General features: G+C 49.9%; 1 protein-coding gene across 1 annotated transcript in view; it reads right to left on the reverse strand.

Annotated features, from left to right (window-relative positions):
• CFAP65 (cilia and flagella associated protein 65) overlaps positions 1-15910 on the reverse strand; it is a 33411-nt gene extending 17501 nt beyond the window's left edge. Inside the window, 17 exon segments of the mRNA XM_074910611.1 lie at positions 478-606; positions 1173-1338; positions 2056-2208; positions 2883-3107; positions 3538-3783; positions 4658-4795; positions 5788-6150; positions 6588-6788; positions 8032-8297; positions 8642-8864; positions 9965-10110; positions 10796-10995; positions 12384-12550; positions 13980-14082; positions 14775-14926; positions 15241-15315; positions 15880-15910. Coding sequence (XP_074766712.1) covers positions 478-606; positions 1173-1338; positions 2056-2208; positions 2883-3107; positions 3538-3783; positions 4658-4795; positions 5788-6150; positions 6588-6788; positions 8032-8297; positions 8642-8864; positions 9965-10110; positions 10796-10995; positions 12384-12550; positions 13980-14082; positions 14775-14926; positions 15241-15315 — 2953 coding nt within the window. The 5' untranslated portion in view covers positions 15880-15910.
• Positions 15911-18495: the final 2585 nt, after the last annotated feature.

Here is an 18495-nt window from a genome sequence, read left to right on the forward strand (position 1 = left end):
ATTCTCCACTTTCCAAGCTGGAAACTCCTTGTCTAACTAGTCTCTTCTTGTACAAACACTGTCCCTCACCTCTGAATGTCCCTGTTGCCACTCTCCATGCCTTTTCTAGCTCAACTGTATTCTTCTTCATACCCGTCCCAATGCAGATCTGCAAAAAGGAACCCAGCACTGGCTGCATGAAGCTCTCAGAATGTGTTTCAGGATACATTGTAAAAGGCCATGATCATGCAAAGGAGCAAGAAATCTTGTGACCACAGCAGCAGGAAACTTGGAGCTCTCCCTGTCTGTACCTCACAGCTCAATCATATTTATGTGCAGCAAAATGAGGCAGCACATAGGATCTGGCTCTTGTGAATTGCTCAGCACAGGGATTTCTTTAGGCAGGACTCATACACTGGGAACTCTGCAGCTCAGCCTGTTATGGCACAGTCTACTTGGTTAGAAGTGAATGATTTTCCCAAAATACCCTTCTGTTACCTGTGGGGGTGAAAATAGCATATTTGATTGACCAGATGTAATGCAGCCGTCGGGCTGGCCTGACTGTTATTCGGACAAAAGCTTTTGACCTTGCGGGAATTGTGCCTTTGGAACGTTCGAGCTCTAGAGCTGTAGAAGAAAAGAGGTGGTATGAGCTCTTGGCATCACTGATCTCTCTTACACCACACTTGCGTTCAGCATACAGCTCCCCAAGCCTATCTGCATTCAAGCCACTGCCCCCTTGTGCCTAATCATTAGGACCAGCTTCAAGTGTTGAAGTTGGGATTCCCAGACAATAACTGTAGGCAGCTCATGGGAGCACCCAGCCTGACTTTGGCAGGCAAAGAGCAGGAAACTTCCCCAGAGGAGTTCCTCTAGAAAGGCAGCTAAGGGTTGCGCTGCACCATTTCTTTTGGGAAGCTCCTTTATTTAACTCCCTTCTCTGCTGGGAAATAGCATCTTATTTCAAGGTCCAAACTGGTCTAACTTCAATGTCAGGTTATGCTTTTTCCAGCAAGATAGAAGAGTCACCTATAGCAAATCCCTAAGCAAAGGAGCAGATACCTTAAGGCACTCAAGAGAATCAACGCAAGCTAGCCAGCAAGCAAGTGCAATCTCTGAGTTCATGCTAGAAAGATTTTGTAGAAAAGACAGGAAGGCCAAGGCTCCGTCCAATGCTAATTACTTTACAGTACCCAGTGGATCGCTGCGGACCTCCGCGGGGTCACAAGGCCCGGTGATCAGTTGCTCCGCGCTGAGGATGTACTTCAGAGAACAGATACCATCATTTAGCAGTACAATGCTGCAGCTTTTCAGGTCACCTACTAGAATATTTCCAAGGTCCAAGTGCTTCTTTTGTGCCTGGAATTCAAACCCACCGTGCAAAGGTCACTATTACACATCGAGTGTAGCAGTCAAGTGTAGCCACCACTTATCTCACCACATGCCAATCCCTTGGCACGCACAGTGCAGTGCAAAGGGCTCCCTGCTTTGTGTAGGGCCTATCATGCCCTGGGAGATGTTGGAACAGAACTGCAAGGGGATCAATCCCTCCTCCAAAGGCTCTCCTACTGTTGTTTGGGTTGCTGGCTGGGTAAGATGCAGCACATTCAGGGCTGTGAGGACACTAGCTAGGAGGCTGCATGTGGGACAAGTCTGCTGGTCCCTCCATGACTGCATTAAAAGTCCCCCTCTCTTTTGGCTGGTCGTCCACTTGCATGCAATTTATAGTGACTAAACACCTCTAAGACATTTCTATGTATCTGTCCAACATGATTGACACTGGGCAATGACTTAGAAAGTATTATTTAGCTCTGGTTCTTTGGGAAACCTGCCTGAAAATTAAAGTGGCTGCACAGATCTGCAGATAATAGGAGAAAAGCCAGGACATTTACATCATGCTGTTGCCATAAGGCTGCCAGAATCAGCTCTGTCATCTCCACTGAGAGTAACATCTAGGAATTTTGATGTAAATGTTTATTGGTTGCCTCCAGTACAGATTGTGCAAAAAGGGGAAGCCCAAGGCCCCCATCCCATGCTAGCACTCCTCCTACTACCCAGTGGGCCCCGATTCCTTACCCTGATGGTGGCCAGCGCCCCCTCTCCAACAATCCGTAAGGCATAACGGACACTTCTGGGAGACACGGGGTCTGGGCTTTTCCTCCTCACAAACACCATAGCACGCAGCAGATACTTGGTCTCCTTGTCAGGAGTAAAAGTCCACGCCTGAGCCTGAAATTACAAGGGGGAAGGACAGCACTCAGAGGAGCTCCAGTCCAGAGCCAAGCCTATACACCACAATGGTTACACAATGTGCACAGCCCCTTCCTCCATTACAGCCAACCTAGTCCTCTACAGACAACTCTGGGTCCACTCTCCCTTCAGTGCCCCACCATCTCTGCCTGTGTCAAAGGTTCATATTAGGAATGCACAGTCAGATATTCAAAGCCAGGCTGTGGAGATATGCCAGTCCTCACTACTCTCAAAAAGCACTCAGGGAATACAGTAGAAATTTAGAACCTGGATTTACAGGTGGGAGAACAGAAGATCAACATCATAACCCCTCTTGTGCTCTCGTCTGTCCTCTGTCTATTAACATCTCCCGATGCACAGCAAACTTGCTGCTGTGTTAATGCCCAGTCCCATCCAGGGCATCATTACCTAGTGCCTGTTTAAGACCCCTTTGTTCCTGTAGCTAAGGAGAATGTCATCACATTTGGGCAAATCCACATTATGGGAACCAGCATGACTGCAAATGCTGGGCAGGAACCAAAGCTAAGACACTGACTGGTATTCTCCACCTTTGGCATTAATGACCCAAGGATTGGCAGCCCTTACATTACTGCTCTAAACACTCCACAGCTGTATTGTAGAGAGCAAAATATAGCTTTGGTAGAAGAATTTACCATGGCTTCACAGGGCTGGAGGATCCCTGCAGTGGGGCTGACAGACAGAATCTTGCTGTCAGACTGATGGATCTTCCATGAGAAAACCATGGGTAGCCTTGTGCAGTTTTTTATGGTATACATTCGTGTAGATGAGGTCCCTATATATACAGGCTTGAAGTATAGATTTCCATCACCTTCTAAGAGCAAAAGAAGAGACTCCCCACAACTCTGAAGAGCAATCTCCTGTGGAATTAAGGGAAAAGTAACAGTCATTGGCTAGAAGTCTCAGCTACCTCTGGAGGGACCTTGCAAAGATGTTGCTCTCTCCAAAAGAGAACAAGAACAAAACTTCAAGTCTGAAGGCAGAGGGGAAGGACTTTAGTTTGTGTTGTCAAGGAGGGCTCTGAGCATAGTATGGTGCATTCCAGGAGATGGAAACCCAAGGAAACAAGGGGTACAGGATGTCTGGCACCACAAGCACCTTCTATCTCCACTGTTGATCCTGCCTTAACTGTTGAAAATATTATTTCATTCCTATTTCTAAAGGGAAAAATCCAAACTAACCTTTAGGAGATATAACAGGGATCACAACGCAAGTCACTGGCAAAAGGGAAGACTACAAGGGAACAAAACTTTCCTCACTATCTTCCCTCACCACCTTCCCTCTCCCTACCTTGGTGTATCCAGGATAAGAATTCAGCTGCAAAGGCAGGACATGCTGCTGCAAGACTGTGTTAACTGGGTGAGTGGAGAGAAAGAAAATCTGGTGGCCTCCTGGAATGATGTGTCCTGAACAGGGCTTGACCAAAACAGAGGGACAGGCAGCTTGGTTCACACCAAAGGTGATCAAAGAGGTGCCTGTGTTCAAGAGCAGCATACTGCAGTAGGTATCAGTATTGAGAGCCACAGGAGGAAAAACCTGTTGGAGACAAGCAAGAAGGGTTGTTTGCACTGGGTTTAGAAAACTAGTTTAAAGTAAAAGCTTTCACTATGTTGAATTCCAGGTTCCAGCAAACACTATCCTGAGTCTATGGAGAACTTTGCAACTGCTTCTCCTCAAGGAAAGAAGAAATAACTCAAGTGTATACATGTTATGGTCTTCTCTCTTCCCATAGTGGCCCTCATCTTTCACAGGCTCATGGGACCAGCGAAGCTACTTTCCATTATGCAACGCTTTCTGTTCATCCAATAAGTGAGCTACTTGCTGGGGCCTGCAGCCTCTGCATGGATAGTGACCTCCTGGATTAAGAATTCCAGCAGGCTGGAATTTGCCCCAGCTCATGCATATCCAATACACGCTTCTCCTGCTGAGATTTTCTAAGAGGTTCTCAAGACTATTCTTACTCCCTATGTTCAGGTCTCACTTTACCTCATAAGAAAAATACTTTCTTCTCCTACAGAAACAGCAGAGTCAGTGAAACTTCCATTCTACCTTGCAACCACTTCGCTTCCATAAGTGTGGATTCTGTGTACTGCTCTCCACTTGCCTAAGTGTATGCAGAGTGTTTGAGGCTCCTGGGAGAGGACTAAGTGCCCTTGTCAGTGCCTATGTCCACTTAAACAGAAAGAGATCCCAACAGCTTTCCTCTCAGAGCTAATGAGATGCTCAGTGCAACCTGACACACTGGAGGCAGAGAAGCTAATGCAGGAGAAAGAGTCACAGCAGGAGTCTCCACACTATCAGAAACCACCTAGGTCGTATCTCAGGATGGTACAATGGTAGACAAAGTAAAGACTTCAGAGGTAAACACTGAGCGTCTCTGCAAAGATCCAAACATCAATCAGTTACACACCTTGGGGACATCCAGGATGTACTGTGGGATGAAGTGCTCCCGTTCCACTTCATATGTGTGTGCTCTCAGCCTGACAGTCAGACACCAGGATGGACAGATGGTGGCATCCTCCTCAATGTTGCTATAGTGTCTCAGCACCTGCAGGCACACAAAGAACAGAACAGAATGCATGCAGGAAGGGAGGGTGGCAAGGTACCTTCAAGTGCATGTGTCATCACAAGCAGCAGTTTTTTTCAGTGACATCCCTGGGGCTGAGGAATTGTCTTTTTTAGGGAAGAAGGACTGACCAGTGCCATATGAGGAACATGACTGCTGCTTTCCCAAATAGCTACATTTCAGAGTGACTTTCAAGCAGAAGGACTAGCCAAGCTACTCTGTGATACTACAAGTGTTGCCTTAGGGAAGGACACTCTAGTGCAGTTTGAGATACTTAAATTAGCACTTAACAGTGAGTGACTGAAAATAATTATCTCTCCTTTACCTGACCCTAAGAAACTCCTGACTCTAAAGTTACTCCCAGATATCCTCCACACTGGCTTAGAAGGGAGAAAAACACAAGAAGAGTAATCAACAATGTAATGAAGCTCTCTTATCTACCAAGATGCTTCCGGTTCTGGATGTTCTACAGGCTAAAACTCCTAAAATTGCAGCCTTCTGTGACATGAATCCTACATCCCATGGGAGGAAAGGCTGCAGTGGTATTCAGTGCCCTCAGCAGCTTTTCTTGTGGAGGGCCAGACACAAAAAAACAAGTTACTGCCCATCACCCAGGTCACAACAACTATCCTTGTGCAGGCTCCCATCTACAGCAGTAGTGCAGTGATTCACAGCAATTCCTCCAGTGAGGTGTATGTTACTTCATATTCACTGGGGGTAAGAGCAAGTGTAACTGTCCATATGCATGAGCTGTGGCATACTTTGCTGATTTATCTTTGCCAGGACACAGGAAAAGGAGAAATTTTAACCCACCAGTATCAAAGAAGTGACCAAAGGAGTTAATAAAGATGCCAGTTTGCCAAATTCAAAATAAAATGTTCCATTTGAATTTTATCTCCCCCAAAAGCCTTTAGCCTGCAAACGGTTGCTTGCTAGGCCCTCTCTGGAATCTGGTTTTAGTAATTTGTACTAACCTTGTAGAAGGCAAAACCTTCCAGCTCCACTCCATAGAGACTGTTGAGCTGAGTGGGCTGGAAAAGGACTTGGAAGGCTGACGACTTCAAAGGTGGGATGTCACAGATTTCAGGGATCACTCGGAAGGCACTGCTATGGCTTGGAGTCCAGGTAACAGTGATATTTCCTTTGGTGTGGTTGGTCACACAGAGAAGAAGCGGTTCTGCCTTGTGAAGCGGCACACAGCAACCAAAATCGTACTCCCTAGGACTGACACTAACATGAGGGGGAAACAAGACCAGGTTGCTGCTTACACCATCGTAGAAATATTCAGTCATGGAGTTGGCTTCAAAGTACTCTTTGGGAGGCTTGTCCTGAGCAATCTACAGAATGGAAACATCTCAGTGTGAGCAGGGGAAGGGTGCCTGTGGAAGACACCAGGTGCTACAGTCCTGATTGCCTTCATGAGCAAGAGGGCATGCAAGATGCACTTCAGCAACAGTTCCCATCAAAGCTCAAAGTTTAGTCTTCAAGGAGGCCCCTGTTTGTAAACCAGTCCTCAATATGAAACTACATGAAGCAAAAGAAGACCTTGTGATTGAGTTAAAGCCAGAAGGTGGCTTAGTGGCTGAGCTTGGGTAAGACCCAACAGACAAAAATACTGTTGGTGTGTGCTGGCAACATTAACAGCAAAGATACTAAAGAAATCAGTCTGACACCTGCAAGTCCTTCTTGATCTGTCTGACCTGTGCAACAGAAGCCCAATATCTGCAGAGAACAACACAGGAGTATTGTAGACTCCAGAGAGGGCACCTCATACCTCGAGGGGCAGCACGAGGGCTCCCTTATCATCCATCTGCAACTTCCCATCCTTCAGCATCACACTCAGGATATCAGGGGGGTAGAAGGTCAGTCCCCTCACCATGTTCGTTCGGTACCAGGAGAGGTGTCTTGCCTGAAGGATGGCTGGCTTAGCTGTGTCTGAATGGCAGGTACCAAAAAAGTCCACATACATGGGTTCCTGGGAAAACACCAGAAAGGATAACAAGAAATAAATTGCCCTTCTGTGATTGCTTTAAGAGTTACACTATCCTGCTACCTCACTTTCAAAACCATGCCTGAGAAAGGCTTAGTATCTGCATGTTAGACTGTCACTACTTTATGTCTTGATGTGGCCCGGGAACTTTCTTGAAACTGGCGTGAAAGTTGAAGACACTCAGTGCACATCTGTGCAGCTAAATTTAACTCAGAGACCTAAATGGACAGGAGCCACCAAGGATGCACCTCACCCTACCCACAGGCATTACTGACTTGTCTGTCCACATCAGCCCTCCATTGCTGATTGGAACCTGCACCATGGGGATTCTGCTCAACAAGAGCATGGGTCCTGCACTTGGGTCACACAACCCCATGCAATGCCACAGGCTTGGGGAAGAGTGGCTGGAAAGCTGCCCAGCAGGAAAGGACCTGGGGGTGTTGGTTGACAATCGGCTGAATATGAGCCAGCAGTGTGACCAGGTGGCCAAGGCGGCCAATGGCATCCTGGCTTGTGTCAGCAATAGCGTGGCCAGCAGGGACGGGGAAGTGATCATTCCCCCTGCACTCAGCACTGGTGAGGCTGAACCTCAAATACTGTGTTCATTTTTGGACCCCTCACTGCAAGAAAGACACTGAGGTGCTGGAGCGTGTCCAGAGAAGGACAACGAAGCTGGTGAAGGGCCTAGAGCACGAGTCTTATGAAGAGTGGCTGAGGGAACTGGAGTTGTTTAGTCTGGAGAAAAGGAGGCTGAGGGGAGACCTCATCACTCTCTACAACTACCTGAAAGGAGGTTCTAGCAAGGTGGGTGTCAGTCTCTTCTCTCAAGTAACAAGTGACAGGATGAGAGGAAATGGCCTCAGGTTGTGCCAGGGGAGATTCAGATTGGATATTGGGAAAAATTTCTTCACTGAAAGGGCTGTCATGCATTGGAACAGGCTGCCCGGGGAAGTGGTGAAATCACTATCCCTGAAGGTATTTAAAAGATGTGTAAACACAGTGTTAGGGACATGGTTTAGTGGTGGACTTGGCAGTGTTAGGTTAACAGTTGGACTCAATGATTGTAAAGGTCTTTTCCAACCTAAATGATTGTATGACAGGTATTAGTGGAAGTGCAGTAGGAAGAGATTTCTGGGGGCTAAGTGAGAGAGGCCAGTCCTGGTGGGTTACATCGAAAGACCCCTGTGAGCTGTCTCAGAATGAAGACACTACCCTTAGCCTCTCATACCTGATGGTGGACAAGGCACACCACTCTGCGGTGATAGCTGATGGGGTGAGTAGGTCGAAAGGTCACCTTCAGCGCTAGTGTTGTGGTGCCCTCCAAGACTCCACAGGGGCGATCCAAGGAGAAGACACTCCCTCTGCCATCAATGTCAAACTGGTAATATGCTGGGACATCCGATGTGTTGCTGATTTTCAGCGTCTGCGTCAGACTTTCCCCAAGATTGATCCAGTCAAAATCCAGAAAATACTGGTGCAGGGACACCAAAGGACCTAGCACAACAACAGGCAAGACAGATCCTGGACCTGTCATAGCTGTTTGTCAACATGTCACAAGCCACTGCTGCACTTAACTGATCCCCCCAAACCAGAATCACCTTACTGGCAAACCCACCAGTCCTATTAAACATCTGGACATTCACTTCCAGCAGTCTCACTTCTGTCTCAAGCAACTATAAACCTCAAATGGTGCACCAGGAACAGCCTGGACCCCAGCAGAATGTAAAGTCTATGACTGAGGGCTGTGAGAGTCCCTAATCCTTCCCTGAGCACTAGCCCTTCCCCTGCAGTGCTAAAATGATGATGGGGAGAAGCAGGGAAGACTTTCACTCTGGTACCTTTACATGAGCCAACCACCTTCAGGACAGTCTGCAGGAGGCATCCAGCAGATATAACAGTGAAATAGTCTGTACTGTGCTCTCCTACTGTCTGAGGCTGAAATCGTATGAACAAGACCAGTTTCCCTTTGGCTGGGACAACACCATGGGACACATCACAAGAGAAAACATGATCTCGAAGCAGAGGATCTTCTGCTCTTTCTATCCTACATGGTGCATCAACCTGCAAGCATTAAAAAAAAAAAAAAAAAGGTTAACAAAGGAGCCGATAGGAGCCAGGATAGCTCTGAATGCAGGACACTGATTAGTGAAGAACTGCAGTTTTCAGCAGAGCTGAACACCACCAGGAACACCAAGGCTACTGCAGCTCAGCACAGAAATGCTGTGCAAACCTCTGCAACCCTGTCCTGCTGGAGTACTGCTGGCAGCAAGCTCCCACAACATGCTCAGAAGTCAGTGGGCTGCAGTAAAATGTCCTGGTGATCTCTGGGGTTGGAGTGCCCCTCCTGGTAGGGGCGAGGATGGCTCAAGGTGTCCCAGGAGGCCAAAGTAGCCTCATTGACTGATGTGACCAGGTGGACAGGCAGGCAGATAACTTATTTCTTTTCATCCACAGTTCCACCTTGTCTAGCGATCTCCTTTTCACAAAACCCAAGACTGGTGCTCTGATGCCTCCTTCAAACCCCTTAAAAAAGGTCCTGATCCTTGCCTGGGGATGCTGAGCAGTGTGAATAATAACAGTATAACAAATGAGTATGTCTTTGCCACTCCCAAGTTGCAGAGCCTGTGGAGAAGTCAGCACTGCTGTCATCCAGGTCAGCAGTCTCTGAGTACATCCATCTTTTAATGGGCTGGGATGGGCTGAGCTGCCACAAAGAACAAGGTGCTCAAATGCAGCCCACTGGACTTTGAGAGTAAATCACCAGGTTGCAGTCCTCCGAGAACAGCAGAAGATCCACCAGCTGCCTGGGACACATGACCACCAATTTGAGACTCCACACAGGACTGATGGGCTTGTCCAGGGTGAGCAGGAGAGCTGCAGGGTGTGGAAGGCAACAGTGCCTGGCTGATATGGACCAAGTGCAGCGGGAAGCAGGTGGGAACTGCCATACCATGCTACAAATGGATGAGCAGCTAGCACTGTAGCTGGAAGGCAAGGGTGGATGGCCTGGTTGGTAGGGGAAGGCTCATCATCTCTGTTTTGTTCACATTCCCACTCAGATTATTTTCACAGCATTAAAGGAGACACTCAAGACTGCATATCCCAGGGAAATGTGTCAACATGCCAACTTCTCACAAGAAGTAGTCTCCCTCTCCACATACCACAGACATGTTGAAGATTTCTATACTCTTCTCCACAGTTTTCCCCACTGGCACTGATCCAAAGCACAGCACATCCCGAAACTTTCCAGTCTGTACACCTTCATACTCTTCCCCTGTCACACTCACTCGCAGGTAGGGATATTTGGCTGTTAAAGGGAATAATATACTGGGTTAGGAAAGAGAGGTGGAATCTCCATTCTTGGGATACTCAGCGCTTAGCTGGATAAGCCCCTGAACAACATCGGGTAACTCTGGAGTTGGATCTACCTTCAAAGTTGGCCATGGTTTAAACCAAATAAACACCCTTCCAGCCCTAATTTGCTAAATTCAGAGTCACATCTTTTGTTTGTCAGTGGCCAACAAGGTACTTCGGGTAAGGACTTGGTAATGAAACCATTGCTTATTCTAGCTTGCATCCAGAAAGCTTTAAAAATTTCCCTCTGGCTCTCTGTCTAACAGGGACAGCCAGGAGAGACTGAGTGCAGACAAGACCAGGAGTTACTGGAGGTTTCTGCGTTGTGCCAATGAAATCCTCTCATTTCTTCCCCTCTGACAAATTAAGCAGGCTCCAGAAATGTTGGTTTGGCCAAAGCAAGCCACAGGGCATATTGGACCCTGTGTCTCTTCAGATCACACTTCCAAATTGACAGAAGTACATTAGATAATTTCACAGGCAACTTTCAAACCGTGGGCTTCACTTGCTCATCAGTGGGTTGAGCCAACTGTGGCACAGCCTCAGAGCACAGCACCTCTGTGTATCCCCATGGAATGCTATTCCACAGTTAGGGATGACGCACACTCCTTTGAGGGTTAAATGTAAGAAAGACTCACCCAGGGCTTTTAGCTGAATAGTCCTCATTTGTTTCTCTTCACCTCCAAACCAGCATGTTGCTGCCACATCATACACCACAGCCACCTTGGGTTGGAAGACCACCCTGACCATGCACTCAGCACCGGGGTCCAGCACACCGCAGTCAGGAATCATGTAGAAAGGGCTTGGTGTCTCCCAGGCAAACACAGTAGCGAGATCACTGGGAAATGGAGATACGTTTGAAGTAGATGAACGGATCCTTTGCTGCCTGTGCAATCGCACATAGGATGGACGTTTCCCAGTGGGTTATTCAGTTAGGATGTGAAGAAACCAATGCTGAAGGGCAGGATCCCTAATGCATCTGGCCAAGTATGTGATGCTGGGAAGAAATTTGTCTCTAGTCTCTGCAAATGCTCTGTTCCCATTTTAATGAATCTTAGCTATTACATCTAAGAAGTTTATTAATAGCTATAAAATTCCTCAGCTTCATCATGTGATAGCAAATAAATCAGCTCCAGAATGAAGTATTTGCTTTTCCTGTATCTAAATTTGCTGCTACTTAATTCCAAAGGAACATTTGTTCCTCTGTTATATGCCCAGGTGAGAAGAGAGGTCTGAGCTGTTTTCCTAATACCTCATTCAACTCTCCAGAACTCCCTTTGCTTGTTTGATTTGTGCAAAGAACATGACATACCATTGGCTTTTTATATTTTATTGATTCCAAGCAGTGTGTTACTTACCATCCATATCCTTCACCACCCTGGACCTCTCAGTCAGCACAAATGATTTTTCTAAGAAGAGAATGAATCACTTGAAATCGTTTCTGGCTGATACTTTGCTCTGCTGAAGGTACATGTGCCCTCTGTCTTTCCCACCCTCCTACAGCATCAGCTGACTGCTTTGGGGAGCACAGGCAATTTTCCAACTAGTAAAGGTTATTTTGTTCTCACTGTGAATGGTTGGAAGTACACCTTCTCCTTTCACTGCACTCCTTTCTACAATACTGCCTGAATTACTGTCCTTCCCTCATTAAAATAAGACTGTCCTTGGTAACTGGGAGCAGAATAGTGCCACTGCTTCGGGCAGCTCCATGAACTTAAGAGCAGGCACTGGAGAGACTTTCCAGCTTCTGTATTGCCTGCCTCCAAATTAATGATTTTGGCTTGAGCACCAGCAACTCCACTGCCATCCCTATGGCATTCCTGTGCTGAGGGAAGAGAAGTCAGGTCACAGAAAGACCAGAATATTACCAGCTGATTGCTCAGGCAGGCTGCCTTTGATTAACTAGAAGCCCAGGCCTCTCCTGTGAATATGTAATGTTCTCAGTGGGACACCATGCTGGTTCCTGTGTGTGGTTGGTTCTCAGCATATGCTGGAAATGGACAGATGTGAGGTGCCAAGATGTGCCCACAGCGAAATATGACCTGTACTACCATTTCTGCTGCCTTTTCTGCCATGACCTCAGAGGAGGCAGAGGTCTGCTGCCTATTAAGGCAGCCAGCAGATATAATATCAACCGGAATGGTCTGCATTCATTGGAGAGTCCAAGAAGGCGGCAAAATACCTGACAAAACAGAAAGAGGGTCTGCCCAGCCACGTCTCACTCACCTAACATTGCGCACAGGGAACGTTGTCTCCGTGACATTGTGGACAGCACAGACAGGCAACTGGACAGCAGCTGGGAAGGACAAACATGGGTGCGGAAGCGTAGCACGCAGGGTGACAGAGAACTCACCCTCAGCCTTCTTAAAGCAGATGCTGTCTTCATACTCCCTCTGCACAGAAAAGCAAGGGAAGATGGCAGTTAGACAGGCTCTATCTTGCAGGTACTGCATCTCCACCCCTGAACACCCATCACCTTCACCTCTGTGAGACTGCTGGGACAAAACCATCAGCAACAGAGGCACCAGGGAAGGCCTCTGTGCAGAACAGACCACGCATGAAGTGCTCAGAAAAGGCAGGCAGTAAGGTACTCAGGCATACTCCTCATCTGTCAGGGGACACACAAACATCCTCAGAGAGAGCAGTTGAAGACCACATTTGTTTTGCCTGATTAGTGTTGATGCAGATGGATTTATTTCCGTGTTTTCAGGATCCCAATTCAGCTAAACTGAAGCATGCACAACCTTTCTTTGAGCTCCATGAACACAGAAATATTAGTCTTTGATTAAGTGCTTTGTCAGCTAAAGACCTAAGCGGATAACACACAACTTAAAGATGCAGCGTTGACAGCACTGTGGATTAATAGCCCCAGGACATCTGCTAACCAGCTAAGATAGAAGGAATTGCAAGATATGTGTCTTCTATGCTCCCCAATCGTCACCTCTCCTGAGTATTACTTCTAGAGGTAAGGAGAGACCTTGGGCACTGCAGCACACACAGTCCTTGCTCTCTCTGAGAAAGGGAGCTTCCTGCTCTAGCAACTGATGTGGTGCAGACAAACTATTTGCTGAAAATGGAACAAGGCCAGCAGCTTATTTCATAAAGGGAACACTGAACAGTCATCAGAAAATCATGATACTAAAGAGAGCAGGGTACTGGGAATCCGCCCAATGATCACGCTCTGTGGCTAGGACTGAGATTCACATCAAAGACATACAGCTGTGGACAAGAGCCAGAGATCAACACACAGAGCCAAGACAGACACCAGGAACAAGCTGAAAATCAAGAAAAAAAGGCTGGGTAAACAGAATAATTGCTGTTAAAAATAAAGCTTAAAGAAACCCACCCCATCCAAAAGAAGGGGGGCCTTTGACATATCCCTTATAGAAAATCAGTAGCCCTTCAGTTTACAGGTTTTGGGGTCTCCTGTAAGAAAGCAGAGAGTGAGTCCCTCAACCAAAGGTTCTGCACTAAAACCACCCAGCTGGGTCTCCCTGAGATCAAACCAGGTGTGGACAGTTCAAGCACCTTATCTTACTGATTTCATGGCCAGAAGCAGCATGTGGAAAACTGGGAATGCTTTTTGTGAGGAGCCCTCTCTTAACTATTGGCAAACTCTGCAGAGGAGTCAGGGGTTAGGGCTCCCTCAGGTGATGAAGATGTGGGGAGAGTAGGAAGGTCAGTCTTTACATGCTAGAACCTTCTCTAAGGACAGGTTCATTCAAGTGAAAACAGATCAGAAAGGACAAGAGAGACAGAGGCCCACTGCCCCCCTGAAAGCCAGCCTGAGCACTGAGAACAGTTCTGATGTTGCCACTTTACCTTTTCAGTGGGCCGGAAAACGATGGGCAGACTTAAGGACATACCAGGACTCAAAGTGATCGGCTGCGGAAAAACAGTGAAGAAGAATCGCGTGGAAGGACATCTGGATAATGAAATCAAAACAAGAGATTTTGTCTGAGGGCATACAGCTGTTGTTAAGTTAGATAGCAGAAAAGATAATAAAGAATCAAAACCTCCAGACCCCACAATCAGAAGCACTTTACACACCTGACCCCAAGGGTACCTTGGTAGCAAATCAGCAGAAACAGGGGCAGAACCCAGGTGTCCTGGAAACCCATTCCCAATTCTAAGTCTCTACGCCTTCCTTGAACAATATTTTACGTTGCCAGGCCATGCAACATGAACAAAACACATTTGGCAGAAACATTTGAGTTTCAGAGCGGGGAGGGTCACAGGGAGCATTGTAATGGCTCAACATCCAGTGGGACTCGCGGGAGCAATGGTTTTAGGACACACTAGTGACTGGCTGGCATACATCCACAATTAAAATCTCACTAGACTGGAAATGCCTCACAGACAGAAGTATCAGCAAAACAGAATTTTAAAAAGGCATTTCATTTAAAATATTCCTGCCAGGAACAAGGGCTGTGCTTCTGAATTAGCAGGTTTCTGTCCTGCTATGTAAGTGTGCATGCGCTGTCTCGAGCACAATGTTCAAGGGGAGAGGGGCCAGATGCATCCAAGAAAAGGTGCTAACATGACTGATACAGCAGGAGGGATGAAGATGCAGTGAGAGTGTGAGGAGTATGGAGGAGAAAGAAACTTCCCACGCACCTGTAGCTCAGCTTCTGGGTTTTCTCATGAACATTTTTCAAGATCAGATGTTTGATCATTTCTTTTCCAAGTTCCCAGCCATGCCACCTGAGTGTTTCAGCCACCTCAATGCCCCAGAACACGCCTTTCTTCTTTGCCTTTCTTGCAGACAGCTTAGGGAGTTGCAACGGGGACATTAGCAGTTTGGAAAGGAGGGAGGAGAAATCACTCAAACAGCTGTTTCTCTACGCTAAATGTCTCTGACTCTGGCAAGGACGGGAGGAGCCACCCTGCGGCAAAGTTCCAGGAGTCACCAAAAGCCCTGCTCTAGGAGTCCAGAGGAGACACCTCCTGGCCACAGCCCCAACAACAGATACTAACGGATGTCATGAACGAGGGAAGCTAAAGCTAAAGAGTATTTTGGTTTTCTCCTCTCCCTGCCCGTAAGTCCACCCATGACAACGGCACCTTTTGCTCCTCCACTCACCTTCCTGACACAGCCGCAGCGCATCTTCCGAAAAGAGTCAGAGTTTTGGGGCTCACCATGCACCTGAGCAAGCATCTGAAAAACGAGAGGAAAAAGTCCTCACGCACGCTGCTCCTGCACACCCAGAGAGTCTTTGCTGCCAAGACGTGGGCGATCCCAGAGGCCCAAGGACGCTCCTCAGGCTCAGGGCGGCACACCTCCCTGCAGGGGCTGCAGTGTCCCCAGCAGTGTCCCCACTTCACCAGCTGAGTCCAGCCCTCTCCACAGACCGCGTTGTCCCCAGGCTGCCACAGCAGCCTCCTTGGCACAGACCATGCCCCCCCCGCGCCTCACGGGCGGCTCAGCCCCCTGGGGCAGAGCTCTCCTCGGGCCTTTACAGCACAGCCCTGCCCAGCCCACTGCCGACTCAGGGAGCCCGGTATAGCAAGGCCCTGCTTTACAGCCTTGCCGGGCCCCCTAAAACCCTGATGTCTGTGGCACGGCCTTGTTCCCTACAGCGAGAGCCTGCCCAGCTCCCCGGGGCACGGTGCAGCCCTTTGTAACCCCGACTGCCACCGGTGCAGGGCCGAGGCCCCGTGCCGCCACCGCCCCCCGGGCCCGCACGGCCAGACCGGCTCCCCATAGCAGAGCTCGGGCCACCTCGGGTGCCGGTCCGGTCCCGCTGCCGGCCGCGCCACGGGGCCCCGGCCCTGTTGCTATGGAGACCGGACGCAGCGGCGGCGGCGGCATCTCCCGGAGCAACGACGGCGGCCGCCTGGGGTCAAATCTCACGCGGGGCGCGGGTGCGGCGGCCGCCGGCGGGGTCCGCCAGGGGGCAGCAGAGGGACGCGCGGAGCGGGGCGGGGGGTGCAGGGGAAGATGGGGTGTCGGGGTGCAGAGGCAGGTGGGGAATTCTCGGGGGTGCAGGGGGCGGATGGAGGCCTGTGGAGGGTAGACAGGGGCCTCAGAGGATGCAGGGGCAAGACGGAGATGTGCGGGGGGCAGATGGCGGGGGGGCGGGAAGCAGTGCAGGGGAAGACGGGGACCAGGAGGAGACGGGGGAGTTCAGGAGCAGGGAGATGGAGTGGGGGTGGGGGGCACCCCAAGGGGTGCAGGGGATGCAGGGGGCAGGTGGAGAGGCACAGGAGAGAGCTCAGGGGAGAGGGGTGATGAGGATGGGTGAAGGGGAGGGACACAAACGCAAAGCTGAGTCGGCAAAGGGGGTGCTGTGAAGTACATGGGTGTGCAGGATGGGTGAGTGAGGGGGCTGCAGGGCTAAGAGGTAGGGATGCTGATGGGGAGAGGGGTGCAACAGGCTGGAGAGTGCTGGCATAGGGATGGGGTAGCACCCTGGGATGGGGCAGCACCCCAAGCTCCTTGGGGCATTGGTGACACCAATAACAAACTGTGACTGCTGCTGAAAGAAGTTATGGTGTCAAGACCAGTAAAGGGGCAGAAGGACAGAGGCTGGGTTGCCCCCCTGGCTGTGAAAGCCCATTAGGTATCCCTGGTATCATTCCCATGGGGCACCACCACCACCGTGGGGTCACTCCTGCATCTTTCCAGGGCCCTGGATGTCCCTCAGGGAGAGGAGAACCCTTGTGTCCCTGATGCAGAGGGCCAGACAGCCCCCCCGTGGTGCACAGGCAGCAGCGTGGTGGAGAGCAGGTCTGACTGCATCCCGCAGCATGGGGAGAGTGCCAGGGCAGAGGCAGGGAGGAGATGCATCTTTAATGGTATTTGTCGATGTTTACAACGTGAGTCATCCACGTAAGGAGCCATAAATCAGTACCCCAACTCCTCCCGAATCAATCGTGTCCCCTGCTCTGTCCCCCCAGTACTGGACGAGTTCCTTGCTCCTGCAGAAACAACCTCATAAATAACAGCAACAAAACAAACCCTCTTTCAGCCACAGCAGGCCCGCGTGCACCAGGCGCGAGATGAACGCCTCCCATCCATCACTTTAATGGTTGTACTCTGGAAATTAAACCTGTCACAGCCCATCAAGGTGAACGTTTTAAGTCTGTGACATCCCTTCAGCATCCCCTCCCTTTCCTGGCACTCTCTTTTTTGTTGCTTTCCTTCTCTCTTTTTCCTCTCTGCCCCTGCTTGTCCCTGTCCCCCTCACCTCAGCCCTGCCCTGATGTGCTCCAGCCTGTGGTCCTCTCCTTGCTCCTCCACTGCCAGAGCACCAGGTTGTACATTGGGTGGTAGATGTCTTTAGCTCTGAGGCTTCTGCAGCTGTGGCCTGGCATCTGCCAGCATCTACATGCCCAGTCCTGTGTGCCTCCTTGGGGGGTGCACAGATCTCCTGGGGTGCTGGGTCTCTCCCACCCCGCTGTCCCTGCAGTTCAATGGCAGGGAACTGGGTACCATCCTTTCCTACTTCTCCCTCCCCTCCTTTCACTTCCTTCTCTGTCTTTCCACCCCCTTCCCCACATTTATTCCTCTCCTGCTCCATATTACACTAACCATCACAGGCTCCTGGCATCCAGCCCCTGCCCTGACTCCCATCTCCTCCCCTGGAGCAAGGGTTGCCCTTGAACCATCCCCAGGACCAGAGGTCTCACCCGGGTAGTGCCAGAGGTCTGGACACCACTGCCATGCATTGGGCTGTGTTGCCTGGGGACAAAGGACTGAACCGAGGATGGCTCACACCCAGGGGGAAGCTGCTGAGCTGGCAGCAGCCACTGTGGGTCACTGTCACCCCACACAGGACCGTTGTTTGTCCGTCCATCAGTCCATCCGTCCCCATGCTCTTGTCTCCAACCATCTGCTTCCCTGTCCATCCCTCTGTCCCAAAAGCGTCACAACTGTCCCCCTGTGCCCAGGATGCTGCCCCCCATCCCTGTGACAGCATCAGCAGCTGCCAGGTGTTACCCAGCCTGTGAGGTGTGAGAGCCCCACACCAACACTTACCTGTCCCATCTCTTACTGACTGGCTGCTGGAGGTGACCCAGGGCTCCTTGGGGGCTGCTGCCCCCCAGCAGTTCCCACCCCCATGTCCCGGGGGAGGCAGCTCTCTCTACCACCCCCAGGCAGGGACAAGGAGAAGAGAAGAGGGGACAGCAGGACGTGGGCAGGAGGGAGACACCACGGGCTGCCTAGTCTGCCCAGCTCCTATAGCCCTTCATGTGGTGGTGTGGTGAAGCAGGGCTGCACCCTCGGGCTGAGGAGGCTGGACGTTGCAGGGCTGGCCCCTCTGCCTTCACGGCCATCTCAGCATCCCCAAGGGGAGACCCAGAAAGCATGCAGGAGGCATGAGAGGTCTATAGG

This window comes from Athene noctua, chromosome 7, assembly GCF_965140245.1.
Source record: "Athene noctua chromosome 7, bAthNoc1.hap1.1, whole genome shotgun sequence".
Lineage (NCBI taxonomy): Eukaryota > Metazoa > Chordata > Aves > Strigiformes > Strigidae > Athene > Athene noctua.